This window comes from Microcebus murinus, chromosome 5, assembly GCF_040939455.1.
Source record: "Microcebus murinus isolate Inina chromosome 5, M.murinus_Inina_mat1.0, whole genome shotgun sequence".
Lineage (NCBI taxonomy): Eukaryota > Metazoa > Chordata > Mammalia > Primates > Cheirogaleidae > Microcebus > Microcebus murinus.
Window position 1 is genome coordinate 97,898,321 of NC_134108.1, and position 14,881 is coordinate 97,913,201.

The following is a 14,881-nucleotide window of genomic DNA, read 5'->3' on the forward strand; positions in this document are numbered from 1 at the left end:
AGAAATAATTTACTTAGAATTACCTCGGAAACGAGAAGTAAGGTTAGGTCGGGGATGTGCATGCATGCTTTCGCGGCGCTTTCCCTGCTCAACAAGCAAATGCAGTTTCTTCAGCGAACGCCAAGGGGCACTGTCTGCCTCCCCGCCGCTCCACCTGGAACCACTTCCCCTTTCCAAACGCACAAAGAGCCCAGCCTCCTCTCGGGTGACATCACAAAGGGCCGGTCCCCCGCCCCTTCGGCGCCACCACGTGTGTCCCCGCGCCCGGTGGCCACCCGACTCAGTCCCTCGCCGGCCGGTCCGGGCAGCGGAGGAGGGCGGCTGGCAGCGGCTGGAAGCTTCGCTATGGGAAGTTGCTCCTTCGCTGTCTCGCGCGCAGCCCTCCTCCCTGGTTCTCCGCAGCGGCCGTCGGAGGAGAGCACCGGGGGGCGCGGGCTGCAGCCGCGGCTGCTTCTCCCCGCCCGGGCGGCCGCGCCGCTGGGCAGGTGCTGAGCGCCCTCTGAGCCTCCCCGGCCGCCTCCCGCCCCTGCCCGGCTGCGGGCTGCCGCAGTGCACATGGGCTGTTGGAGGTAGATGGGCTCCCGGCCCGGGAGGCGGCGGTGGATGCGGCGCTGGGCAGAAGCAGCCGCCGATTCCAGCTGCCGCGGGGCCGTGCGCCCCTGCGAGCCCCCGGCTCAGCCATGGGGACCTCCGCGAGCAGCAGCACCACCCTCGCCTCCTGCAGCCGCTTCGCCCGCCCAGCCCGAGCCACGATGATCGCGGGCTCCCTTCTCCTGGTGAGCGCTCGGGAGGGACCGGGGGCGGCGGCCCCGCCGGGGCCGGAGCCGCTGCCGGGGAGCGGGGCGGGTCCTCGGGCCGGGGCTCCGGGAGGCGCGTGGCTGGTCGGCTGGCTTGGAGGGGCGTGGGGGGCGCGTCGCAAGGGAAGGCGACACACCGGAGAGCCCCGACTAGGTCATCTAGGGGGGATCGCAGGGCTCAGCCGAAGCTCGGGAATGAAGGCGAATTGTTTTCCTTGCAGTCTGGCTGCGCTGGAGGAGGCGCTAGAGGTTGCCGCCCGGCGTCCTGCGCATTTCAGGGCTTTCGCCCCTACTCGGCCTACCCAGTACCCCCTCCCCACTCCCACAGCCCCACACCGATGGCTGCTGCCCCCTCCGCGCGGTGTGGGGCAGGGGCTGCGGGGTAGGGCGCCGAGGGCGCGCGGCGGCGGCCGCTTTGTTGCAGCTGCAGTGTCATGTCGGGATGCTACCGCAGTGAGACCGAGTGGTACCGGCGCGCGCCGGGCACTGGGGACCTCCGGGTGCTTCCGCGCCGTGCATTCCGCAGCAGGGCGCAAGCCGCCCCCTCCTCCACCCCTTCACCCTCTCTACCCTCTCTTGGCTCGGGTGGGTCCCAGTTTCTGCACGCCAGACGGACAGAACCCTTACATCCACTCTCAGGCGCCTCCAAAGCGCCGGCTCCCAGCCAGCCGGCTCGCTGGCACTCCAGTGGGGGGAGGGGGCAAGAGATCTTTATAAAAGGAAGATGAATTTTCTCCAGTCTTTCTTATTCCTCCTTTACCTGTGACTAGGCAGGTGACCCCGCAGGGTGGTGCAGGCTCCTTCATCACTCAAGCCTCATCCACCTCTGGGCATGCCCTATGCATAAGTCCTCCATTACTTACCTGGTCCAAGCCTGAAACCACCCTTGACCCCAAACTTACCCTCAACCTTCCCCAAATCCCTTCCCCTTATTTGCAGATATTGGAGTGAAGGGTTAAGTTGGGTGGAAAAAAATTTGATATCAAACCCTTTTGAGGCACTATAAGCTTCTCATGCCTATCTTTTATCCCTGCAGGGAGGATGGAGATTCTTAGTTAAAAACCAAACAAAAACAAAAAACAAGAGCTTGTTTTCATGGTAGGGCTGTGTAAGGGAAAAGGCAGGCTCCCTGTCTCCTTCTCCAAAAGGGCTTAACTCCTGGCCAGCCAAGAACCTCTCAGATCTCGGGGCCTTGCAGTTGCTATGGTCTGAGAATTCATCCTACAGACACTCTGGTTCCTTGTGTGTGTGTGTGTTTTAAGAGGAAGAGGGAGACTAAAGAAAAGTTTGTTGCTGTTGGCATTTATAATGAGGCAAGTCCCAGTCTCCTTTAGAGACTCTTTTTTTCCTCATGTTTAATTGAATTTATTATCAGTATCTCCCTACCTTGACCTTTGGAAACTCTTTTCTACCCATTTATAGTAATGGCAAAGTCAAGGTTTGTATCTTTGAAACAAATGTGGTTGATGGTAAGCAGTAGGGACGTCTCTTGGGGCAGTGAACCTGGATCGACAGTCTTGATGTAGAAAGAAATCCATCTAAGCCCACTGATTCTAGTATCAGTGGCGTTAGATCTATCGAGTTTCCTTTTGTACGGGTTTTGATCCACTACTCTAACCTACCACATGTTGGGTGCCTCACCACATCTGATTATTATACTCCTCTTGGAGTCCACTCCCAGATTAAATCTCAAGGCATTGTGCAATATTTCGTTTATTAATATGTTACCTTTTATCGTGAGATAGGTGCTTAAAGGAAAGTCTCAATGTGATCATGGGGTAGGTTGCCTTAACTAACTGGGACCAGCTCCTTTTTCTTTCTTTCTTTTTTTTTTTTTTTCAGACAGAGTCTCACTCTGTTGCCTAGGCTAGAGTGCTGTGGCGTCAGCTTGGCTCACAGCAACCTCAGATTCTTGGGCTCAAGCGATCTTTCTGCCTCAGCCTCCCACATAGCTGGGACTACAGGCATGCGCCACCATGCGCGGCTAATTTTTTCTATATATTTTTAGTTGGTCAATTCATTTCTTTCTATTTTTAGTAGAGACGGGGTCTCTTTCTTGCTCAGGCTGGTTTCGAACTGCTGAGCTCAAATGATCCTCCCTTCTCAGCCTCCCAGAGTGCTACGATTACAGGCCTGAGCCACCACGCCCAGCTCCAGCTCCTTTTTCTTAAATCATCAAACTCAGTTTACCTAAAAACTGTGCACTGGATTTGCAACTGAAGACCTGAGAATTGAAGTATGGCTGTTTAAAAAAAGAAGAAATTTATAATGGGGCTTAGAAGCAGTCTCAGGGCAATAACCAATACTGGATTCCTTATTCTTTAGCTAACTGTAATAAAAAAGGCTCACTTAAATTCATGGGATAGCGTGGGGCTGACCCCATCATCCTAAAGGGTGACTCAGAGGGTGTGCCAGGGACTACGTCATAACCCCCAACCAGGGGTGGGAGGAAACGTCTTTTGTCTTTCCCATCCCCATTCTACGTGCCCAAGTGCTCAGGACAGGCTTTGTTAATGTGTAAAAGGATGATCTCATGACATTAGTCTAAGGAGCATTTATCCCATTGGGATTCTTGGCCATGTCTAAGTGACAGACATCAGGTACTGGAGTCCCGTAAACATGGCAGGGTACTTAGAACACTTCCCACTGCAGTGGGAAGGTTAGTGACATGCCCACATATTGCAGTTGGACTAAAAAATAACACTCTCAGTAAAATATTCTGTTCATTATGATTTTCAGTTATCCCTTTTCTTTCATATATTTCCCTTTTGGTGTAGCAATATTTATTGTCATCATATTTTGGTACTTTTTTTTGGTCATGGCAGGCTAACCACATGAAGGATAGCTTACTAAAAGCTTTCAAAAATACTAATATATATGCATACAATCTGATATGAGATATATATATATAGCAATTATATATAGAGAGAGCAATTATTGTATGCCAAGTGCTTTTCATACAGTATCTCATTTATTTGCAGCATGTCCGGGAAGCAGGTGGTATTATGTCCATTTTGCAGATGAGACAATGGAGGCTCCAAGAACTTCATTGGTTTGTTCTAGGCCACGTGTGATGGCACTGGGACTGGAACCCGGGACTGCCTGGCTCCTCAGCTCATGTTCTCCTCCCCCCCCCAGGCTGCCTGTTTCACAAGTCCAAATTGCTCTATAATAAAATGTAACAACAGAGAAGGCTCACTGGGGGAAAGTTGAGATGGTGGTTTGGTTAGTTGCAGAGCATAGATGAGAATTCCATGAGTGCCTTAGTGTTCTTGCTGCTTGCCCGTCTGTTTCTGATGACTTGAGGCGTCTGTGTAATATTAGGAAGTAAAACACAAACGGAAAGACACGCCATGTGTTCCAGACCAAAAGTCTGGAAGCGAGATAAATGAGACCTTCAGGTTTGCGCCAGTGTGAAGGAACGTTCTAGAAGGGCTTGCCCATTTGACACTATTAAATACATAGTCAGAGATGCCTCTTGCCCTCAGGGAGCTTGCTTTGACTGCACAGATTGTTGGCGGTGGAGCAGTCAGAAGAGAGGGGATCCCTGAGTGATAAGGAACTCAGTTCCGAAGTTTTGGAAACCACTGTTTTGCATGTATTATGGATTCCAGATAGAGGGCCATTTGCTGTAATAGCCTGTCCGGCTGTGTGTTTGGCTGGAAAGGACCAAGTATTAGTGTTTGTACCAGTCATTGACACTGGGGGTCTGGTTTAGTGCTACCTCTGGATCTTCACCTACCAAAGTGAATTACCCGGGAATTGGTACACCACTCATGCTGTCCCGTTAGGCGGGTGTGGGATGGTCTGGTGGTGGCCGGAGTCCTGAATTATATCAAGATTTGGTGGCAAGTTCAAGTAGAACTGTAAATTAGAGCTATTATATCCAAAAGATTTTCTCCTTTTTATGCACCTTAATTCTATAATCCTGAAATTCGAAAGCCGGGAGGATAAAACTCTACTGATCTAACACCCTATATTTTTTGTTGCATGGAGGAAAAAATAGAAGTGGGGAAGTGATTTAGTTTTCATGTTCCCAGTAAGCCTACATTGAGCTCTCCTTCTGAGTGAGGCACTGGCAGGGGGAAGTGGCAGTGGGGAGCCAGGGATGAATTGGGATTTGGATCTTGCCATGAAGGTACAATTAATACGGTAAATAAAATGAACATGGCCATCGGCAGTTCCGGCTGGGTTTCACCTGCTCATATGGAATTAGCCGTTGAATGTATATACCCAGGGTACAACACCAAATGTGACTGATGTCAAAATCTTTAAAATACCTGAAGTAACTTCGGCTGTTAGTCAGAAAGGCAGAGAAAGAAAACCCTCCCAAAGCCTCAGAATAACGTACATTAGACTCGGTAGGAAGGTGACTTACAGTCAGAGGCGTGGGGAAGCCACAGCCCGCCCTGGCATGCGGGATTCCAGATTTGAGCCGTGAGTCATCCTTACAGTCAAAATGTGTAGAATGGGATGGAGCTTTCTCACCGAACTGTTTCCAAAGGCATATGTTTGAATCCGCCTCAGGTTCAGCCCCAAGCAAACCGACCTCCAGTATAAAAAAAACTACACAAGCTTACCAAGTCAGCAAGAAAAAAAATCCCTTGTAAATGGGATTTAAGGATTGCTTTAAGTTAGGAGAAAAAAACTGAGACTAAATAGGCATAGAGCATGCCTATAAGCACCAGCTGCCCATATTGCATATCTTAGTGTAGCTAAATTTGGACAAAGTCTATCTAGCTGGACATGGTAAGCACAGTTAACGGCATATTTTCCAGGACAGTTTGCAGATAGTCCCTTTTTCCAAGCGTGTCCTTGTTGGGTAGGCACAGTAGGTGCAAGCTTCTGGGCTGGCTCTGGCAGGTAGTTTGTGTACTTTCTGCTTTGTAGATCAGGACGTGGAGACATCACACTTCAACTTTGCACTTGACTACTTCCACGTAGAGGAAAATCCTCTTTGGAGGCTCCATAGGCAAGTTGCAAATTGCTTATGTGCTCAACTGGCTGTTTATAAAGCATGTAAACTATAATTAGCTTAAGCCAACTTCATTCTTTTTAGGGGGAAGAGGTGACGGGTAATGGTCAGATGCATTATCAGATGACTCAGGGCCAGTATGAATTGAATGACTTTTCCTTTTGAGTGTAAACCGCCGTGCTTATTTTCCAGTAAGCACTAATACCCTGCTGGCTCTCTTTCCCCCACCCCCTACCAGCAGGCCTGGCAAATTCCGGTGACGCCAGGTCGCCAGCAACTTCCTGGCAAACTCAGATGCTTCTCTTCTGTGACAAGAGGAGCCCAAGTTATCTCAGAGCTTTGGGCACGTGTCCAGTGATCACTTGGAGCTGACTCAGTCTGGCCCTTTATACGTAGATATGACACCTGAAGTCATCGCAGCAGTTTGGTCTCCAAAGTTGAGTTCCCATTTAGCATTAGCCTGGGCTTCGTGGCTGCTGCAGTAGCAGCTGCTGAGCTTTAATTCTTTAGGAAGAGGGGCGAGATCATGAATAAATACTGGCCTTGCCTCAGTGTTTGTGTTTGTCAAATACCAGAAAATAAACAGGAATCCTAAATTGGCTTGCATACTGCCACCTGGCTTTCCTACCACCTCCCACTTCCAGCCTGAATCCAAGAGGAGAGGAGATCGGGCAGAGATTATAACCTGGGAGCAACGTGGCAGATGTAAGTATGAGTGGGACTTAGGGCTTTAGAGAGGTGGGGCTCACTGATATTTTGGCCGCTGACTCAAAGCAGTTGTGAGCTCACTGTTCTTGAGGGATGGTGAAGGCCACCAGGAGGATTTTCACATCAGTGCCCTGGCTTTGGAGATGACAGATGTTCACAGTGGTGGAAAAGTTGTGCTCAGAGGGATCTCAGGCCGTTGTGGAATTGGGCAGGGTGTGATGGGGGGGGTGGTCAGGGCACTGTCCTATGGCTTTAGCTTCTCTTTAGATATATGAAAGTTATGCCTAAGAATTTGTTCTAAACAAAAACAAAAGAAAAAAAAAGAGGGGGACTTAGTAAGCTCAATCATAGCAAGGCTCATTATCTAATCTTTATATAGTTTTCCATTTGCTCCTCTGCTACCAGAACTGCTGGGTGGCTCTGTTGCTTGGTGCCATTTGCAAACCTGTCTCGGGAAAAGGAACATGAGCTTAATGGATTGAGGAGAGAGAGGAAAAGAGTGAGTTCATGAGTCCTGGAATCAAATGAGAACAGGTGCAGATTCAACAGGGCTTCAGCTCTGAGAACCCAGAGGGGAGGAGTAAGAAAGTGGCTGTTCATATTAGTCACTGACATTGATGTCACCAGCCCTTATTTACTGAGTGCTTACCATTGACATTGCATTGAATATTGTCTACAAACGATCTCAGTAAATCTTACAAGTCCACAGGGTATAGCATTAGCCCCATTTTACAGATAAGGGAATGAAATTTGAGAAAGTTTATGGTCATGCAATTGGCAACTGCTAGAGAGAGGATTCAAATCTAGGTCATTGTGGCTTTGTGCCCACTGCTCTTTCTGCCAAGTGTGGGTAGGGGGTAGGTCACTTTAATTTACCAGAATTTTGTTTCCTATAAAGCGAATGATTTTACCCAAGAGTTGAACATTCTTCTTCTGGAAATCACTGAGCAGTTCTGCTCCATGGTGGTGCTTGGAAGTTCTGCCAAAACTAGTGGTTATAAAGTGAGAGCAACCTGTGTGTGTGGACTGAAAGGGGAGGGCAGGGAGTTATTGGCAAGCATTTTCCTATGGTGTGATTCTGACGGGCAATGGCACCATGGCTAAAATGGAAAGATACTCCTGCAAATTGCAATGTTATAAATAAGGGGTGGGTGCTTTGCTTTCCTGCTACTTGGGTCATTTTGAAAAATATTTGCTTAGTGAGTAACAGTGTGACATGGGTTCTGCTTAGCAATGTAGTTCCAACTCGCTTATTCTGAGAACTTGAAGACCTTTTAGGGTTTTCTCTACTGCCTGCCTAATTATTTGTATAGGATAAGTGCATGGGCTTGTACCATCTGCTATTAGTATTTCCTTTGCTCACTTTTCATTTCAGGTCTCTTAGAAACTGGTGTAATGCCATGATTTGAGTGGTCCCATAGGTGGTGTGCTTGTGTGTGGTTTATCCAATTCACTGATAGCACCTTCTTAAGCAAGCTTTTAAACATCTTTTTGAAGAGTGTAAACACTGAGTAGACTAGAGAAAGGGAAAGGGTGAGAGGAAATTGTTTAGTCATTTGTCCTGGAGAAGAGATTAGAATTCTGGCCTCCCAAAGAATCTTTGGGACAAGACCATTGCTGATTTCATCCTACGTATGGCCAGGTCTGCTCCACCAGGATTAGGAGATGTGTTAGGGTTGGGAAGGGAGAAGGAGAATCAAAGTCAAATGGTGACAGGTTCCCAGAATAATTTAGCTGGATATTATGCAATCTTTGCTCTTCTTTATGTCTACAAGTCCATGGCTGCCTCCTCTTGAGTTTAAACCTTACATACCTTGTCCAGGAAAATGGATTAGGTTGTATGTGTTTCTCTCCTCATTTGGAATGCTCAGGGCCAAAGTTGTCACCCCATCTCAGCTTCTCAAAGACAATGTGCTATTCATCTTTGTGTTTCTGGGTCAATGCCCTGATACATAGTAGTTAAGCAGTAAGTGATCGTTGAATGAATTCCAGAAGGATCTTGCTTTAAACTAACTGTTCATTCATTCTAGACAAGGGTAGCTGGAGCTTGAGCCACATCTCAATACTTTGAACTTACAACTCAAGGGTAGTTGAGTTATTAAGAAAGAATGTTTTAGGCCGGGTGTGGTGGCTCACACCTGTAATCCTAGCACTCTGGGAGACCGAGTCGGGTGGATAGCTCGAGGTCAGGAGTTTGAAACCAGCCTGAGCAAGAGCGAGACCCCCATTCTACTATAAATAGAAAGAAATTAATTGGCCAACTAATATATATAGAAAAAATTAGCTGTAGTCCCAGCTACTAGGGAGGCTGAGGCAGAAGGATTGCTTGAGCCCAGGAGTTTGAGGTTGCTGTGAGCTAGGCTGACGCCATGGCACTCACTCTAGCCTGGGCAACAAAGCGAGACAATGTCTCAAAAAAAAAAAAGAAAGTACGTTTTAAACTTAAGCAAGTTGGCAGACTAGAGGAACGGAGTGGATATGGAATTTTCTTTATGTGTCTTCTGAATTCCATTCTCTTCACTGACAGTATTTATGGATAGTTAAAACTAATGTCTATGTACTTGCTTGTGTCCTGCTTTTGTTTGTGTAGCTATTGTCTATTGTCTTACAGAGATATATTTTTCATCGATTTAAGAAAATTTGTGGAGCATCTATTAAATGTCAGGCTCTGCTAGACTCTGGGTATATGACAGTGACAGGTTGTTCATAGTTTCTCCCTCTTGGAGTTCATAGAAGGTGTGATGTTTAATAAGAACCAACCTTTCAAAGAGCAGAAGGAAGAGTATGCTAGTAGGGGGAAAGAGCACATGGAAGGGCTCAGAGGAAGGAAAGATCGTTGTGCTTGGTGCTCGGAATGGGGGCAATGGGAGGTTGGACTGAGGTTGAAGAGGCAGGCAGGGGCTAGATCAGACAAGACCTTTTAAACCATGAGGGCATCAGACCACAACTCAGTGCAGTGGGAAGCAGGGTCATGTTATGGCTTGAATTTGGTTTTTTTTCCCCCACTCTGGCAGCTCTGTGGAGAATGGATTGGGGGGTGGGGAGTGTAGAAGTGGGAGGCCAGTTAGAATCTTTTACAGTAGTTCGGGGCAGAGGTGATGGCGCTGGGGTGGTGGCAGTGATGATGGGGATTACTAGATAGAGATTTTGGAGAGAGTTTACCAAGGTGACATAGGAGGGGGCAGGTGGTGTTGAAAGAGAGCAGTGATCAAGGCTGACTCCTGGGTTTCTAAGTTGAGCAGTCTATGGTGGTCTGATGACTTCGGAAGGGAAGGCGGAGGGAGGAGCGGGTGGGATTGGGAAACCCCAAGTCTGGATGTGTATTGAATCACTTTGAGGTGTTTGTGACTTATGTCAGTTCCAGCCTTCATGCCTGCCATTGTTTAATAGCTGTAATCCCTCTGGTTATTAGAGTGTTGAGCCATTCCGCTGTGGTTGGATACTTGGCTTTGCTACTTCCACTGCAAGCAGCTCTAATGAAGTTGTCTCTGTACAAACCAATCCCTCTTTTTTTTTCCTTTTGGGTTGTTTCCCCAAGGTGTATTCTCCAACGTGGGATTACTGGGTCAAAGGAAATGAATGAACAGTTTTATGGCTTTGGCTGCATATTGCCAGACTGTTTTCAGGAATACTGAATTAATTTAGAGTGCCATCAGCCACCTGTGAATGTGCTTTCTGCTCTACAAGCCTGCCAGCATTGGAATTTATAACTTTAATTTCTTTATGCTGCTTTAAATATGCAAGGGTCCTTGGTTGTGCAAATTTGCATTTCACTGGTTGCTAGCGGTGTCATAAATTTATCCATATGATGATTACCTTTGTATTTATGTATTCATGTACCCTCCTGTCTTAACTGTTGAGTAGAAGTGATGTTAACCTCATTTGCATTAATTCTTTATACATTTTTGGTTATAAGCTTTTATTGTCTGTGTATGGCATATTTTTTTACATTCTATCTTTAATATTATTATATTTAATAACATACAAATTTAAGTTTATATTTATAAACCCATTTTCTTTTTTGTGTGTGAGAATATTTTCTTTTTTTTATGTTCATTTTGTTTTAACATAACAGTCAGAAATTTGCAAGGATAAATACACTGTTCTGATAACTTTGAATTTTGTATTTCATCTTTTAAATGTTGGGTTTGTTGACTTTTCTGGACTGTAGTGTGGTATTTATGGTAAGAGTATGTCAGTGTATTTTGCAGGGTCTTGGTACACACTGTGTGGGCAAAGGATTGCATGGTGAAATAGATTTGGGGAGCACTGGGTTCCACTAAGTCACCATTGTTGGCAGCTCTTCTGTCAGACCTGCTGGAGCCCTCAGTAGGTTAGTACTAATTGTGCCTTTGCAAGAGAAGATTCTAATCGGGAACATTTTCTAAACTTTTAGACCAAGGGTTGGTAAACTTTGTCTGAGAAGAGCCAGATAGTTAAGTATTTTAGCTTTGTGGATCATGTGGTCTTGGCAGTAACTGTGCAGTTCTTCCTTTGTACGGCGAGAGCAGCCCCTTGGCAATACCTAAAAGAATGGGCATGGCGTGTTCCAATAAAACTTTATTTGTGGACATTGAAATTTGAATTTTATACACTTTTCATATGTCACAAAATATTATACTTTTGATTTCTAAAAACTGTTCTTACTTTGTGGACTATAGAAAAACAGGAAGGTGCTGGAGTTTGCTCACTCCATGTTTTTCAGAACATAGAATCATAACATCTTATGGGACTAGATCAGGGAAACTTACTGTGGAGAATGCTTACTTAAATTCTGCTCTGGTTATCTAAATTGTACTTACTGACAGTAAATCCTTTCTCCTCTCTTGTGCTGTCTTATTTGTTGTATACCAAGTTTTTATTTTAAATCTGCTCTGAAAATGCCAGTTGGCCCTTGTTTCTCTTTTAAACTCTTTGTATTTTTGCTTTTTGGTATGTTCTAAGTCCAGGAGGGTGTGTTTCAGGATTACAGCTTTTTAAAGTCTGGCATCTTTGATATACTTCTCAGGAATCAGATATTTGCATTTTAATTAGGGTGTTTTCCAAGATTGTCTAATCCCAAAGGGCATAAAGCTAAAATATAGTAAAATGATAAATTGGTGGGAATGAAATTAAAATAACATTTATGGAACATTTGCTATGTGTTAGGCATGTTCTGCCTGCTTTGTCCATATTAACAATTAATTTTCAAAACCATCCCGGAAGAGTAGGTATTGCTATTATTATCTCTTATACTGACGAGGAAACAGAGACACAAGAATGAGCCACTTGCTAAGGCTGCTCAGAATTAAGGACAGAAAAAAAAAATCCTAGTGTTTTTCCTACTCTCACACCACTCAACACAACGCTTTTGAAACCAGATTCTCCAGTGGACGCAGGCTGGGCGTCCTCCAATTCAGTTCAGTTCTGGAAACCCCAGGTTGTTTTACCTGTGCTTCTGATTGATTGGTTATGAATTGGTGTTCCCACAACCCCTCCTTGGGTTTGATTAATTTGCTAGAGTGGCTCATGGAACTCAGGAAACACTTTACTTACTTTTACCAGTTTCTTAATAAAGGATATAATAAAGGTGAAAAGCCAGATGGAGGAGATACACAGGGCAAGGCATGTGGGAAGGGGCGTGGAGCTTCCTTGCCATTTCTGGATGCAACACCCTCCAGGTGTTCAACTATTCCGAAGTTCTACAAACCCCATCCTTTTGGGTTTTTATGGAGACTCCATTACTTAGGCATGATTGAGTGCATCATTGGCTATTGGTAATCAACTCAACCTTCAGCCCCTTTCCCTCTCTGGAGGCTGGAGGTGGGGCTGAAAGTCCCAACTCTGGTCCCTCAGGTGACTACCCCCATCCTGAAGATATCTAGGGGCTCTCATCCATCAGTCATCTCATTTGCATACAAAAAACACTCATCACTGTGGAGATTTCAGGGTTTTTTTTTTTTTTTTAAGACAGAGTCTTGCTTTGTTGCCCAGGCTAGAGTGAGTGCCATGGCGTCAGCCTAGCTCACAGTAACCTCAAACTCCTGGGCTCAAGCAATCCTGCTGTCTCAGCCTCCCAAGTGGCTGGGACTTCAGGCATGTGCCACCATGCCCAGCTAATTTTTTTTCTCTATATATATATTATTTGGCCAATTAATTTCTTTCTATTTATAGTAGAGACGGGGTCTCACTCTTTCCCAGGCTGGTTTCGAACTCCTGACCTCGAGCAATCAACCCACCTCGGCATTTCGGAGTGCTAGGATTACAGGCGTGAACCACTGTGCCTGGCGATTTCAAGGTTTTAGGAGCTTTATGTTAGGAACCTGGGACGGAGCAAAATATATATTTCTTATTATATCACAGTGTCACACCCAGCTATTACCTGGTAGAGCTGGGCCTGCCTGGCACACTCCATGCTGAAATAGGTTTTGTGTTTACATGTACTTTCATGCAGGAGTTGAGTACCTGCTGGAGTCGTTGGTTTTGCCTTGGTTTATATGCTCTTCTGTAAATCCTTAGTACATACAGGGTAGAATTCCCTCTCTACCTATCCTTCTGTCTCGTATATAAATTCCCTCTCTGCCTATCCTTCTGTCTTGTATATAATGCCAATTCATTTACTACTTAGTGATTAGATACATGGGCAGCCCTGTTCTTGCCTTCTTCATGTAGATGGAGATCTTACAAATAGTTATTTCTAAAGAGATGAAAGGAGACTAGGTTCTGTGGCCCAAGGACTGATTGCTGAGTGCACGTATTTCTTCCGCATTGCAGATCCTAGGGAAAATAGGATCTGGGTTTTTCCTTTTTCCAGTGTCCCCTGAGCTTGCCTCCTTCCAGTCCTGTAGTCAGCACATTCTAGCCTGGCATTCTCTGTATTCACCAGCTTTAAAAGCAGTCCCTGCTTTTGCCCTAGCAACGGAAGACTTTTTTTTTTTTTTTTTTAAATTGGAGAGGATAGTAGAAAATGCAAGAGCTGACTAAATTTATATGACATCATTGGGAATAGTTCTATCTGTGATTTGTGGAAACTTTATCCTTAAAGCTTTTTCCCTTCATGCATTCTTTTATTTTCCCCTTTCAAATCTAGAGAATTCCAAGCAGCCAGTGTCTTGATATTACGAATTTAATGTGATGTTCAAAATAAAATGGCCCCAAATTCTGGGAGTGGTGGGTCCAGCCCTGCTGGCCTTTGCCTTTTGATCATCTGTTGGTGAGTTTTATAGTCACCACTTTAGCAATAACTTGGTTGCCTTATCCTCTCAGTAACTGAGTTACTGAGTAACTCGGTAACTGAGTTTCCTCTTAAAACGGCTAGCTTTATGCAGCATTAAAAAAATAGTGTAGTAAACTCACAGGCAATCTCTTTGCTTACACATTATGAATAGACGAAAGTTTATCACTACCTTGAATTTGCTCATTTCCCATTAAAAAATTGTTAGAATTTGATATGGAGCAAGAATGACATAAATAAGTTGTAATTGTAAGGCGCAAGGAATCTGTTTGTTTATTTGAAGGATGAGGTCATGGAGCAAAAATTGTTAAAGACTAAATAGGTAGGTAAGAGAATGTTTGAGGGTATATATAAAAAAAGAATAAGTAGGCATCAACATTCTGATGTGTATTTGCATATCTGTGTGCGTCTTGCCCTTATTCAGGCCCATCTCTGTGCCCTGCAGTAGAAGTGACAACAGGACAGGTGTGATGCGGCTCATTAAGGTGAGCACCAAGTCCTTAGAAGCCTTCACAGCCGGTCATTTAGAACTACCTCTTCCCTCTTTTGAAATTTGCTTTGCTCTGGGTTTACCTTTTTCTCATTCAATAAGTATTTACAGGGCTCCTAAGTCCTGTACAGTTTGCGTTGGCTCACTGGTATTTGCCTCATTCATCCATTACTATTGGTGAAGTATTAATAAGTGTCCTGGATAAATGAAATTGTCCAAATAATGAAAGTTTAAACCAGGATGGAGCATAGATAACCTCTGGAGAGTAATCTCATTACGCCGCTTATCATTCTAACCGCTAAGTTAGTGTAATCTTTTTTAAAGAAATGAAGGGGAAATGTTTTAACCCTTTGGTACATTTGCTTGTCATCTTAAGCACCATGCTTGATTCTTGTAAGGCAGTTGTAGTTCTGTTAAAACAGAGTGACATTCTTGGGGTCTCGGGTGATGAAAGGAGCTATTTCCTTGTACACTGAAGGCTGTAAGGCCAGACTGACATGTCACTTGAGTTTTTGTGGCTACATTGTCGAGGCTTTTGGGTTTTCTCATCCTTTCTTTATACATGTTCTCGTCTTCAACAACCTCCTCCTCTACCGCCCTTAATTAACCGCTTCTAATTATTCATGGCTTGCAAAACCATTCATTCATTTGGCCAACAAATACTTGTCAGATATACCATGAATGGGGTCGTTGGAGAC

At 45.2% G+C, this 14,881-nt stretch overlaps 1 protein-coding gene across 2 annotated transcripts in view; it reads left to right on the top strand.

Annotated features, from left to right (window-relative positions):
• The first annotated feature begins 207 nt into the window (after positions 1 to 207).
• The window catches only part of TNFRSF21 (TNF receptor superfamily member 21), a 77,315-nt gene continuing 62,641 nt past the window's right edge, over positions 208 to 14,881 (top strand). For both annotated transcript variants that reach the window (XM_020286990.2, XM_012744825.3), the window contains exon 1: positions 208 to 776. In XM_020286990.2, the coding sequence (XP_020142579.1) occupies positions 681 to 776 (96 nt within the window). In that variant the 5' untranslated portion in view covers positions 208 to 680. The remainder of the gene's footprint in view (positions 777 to 14,881) is intronic.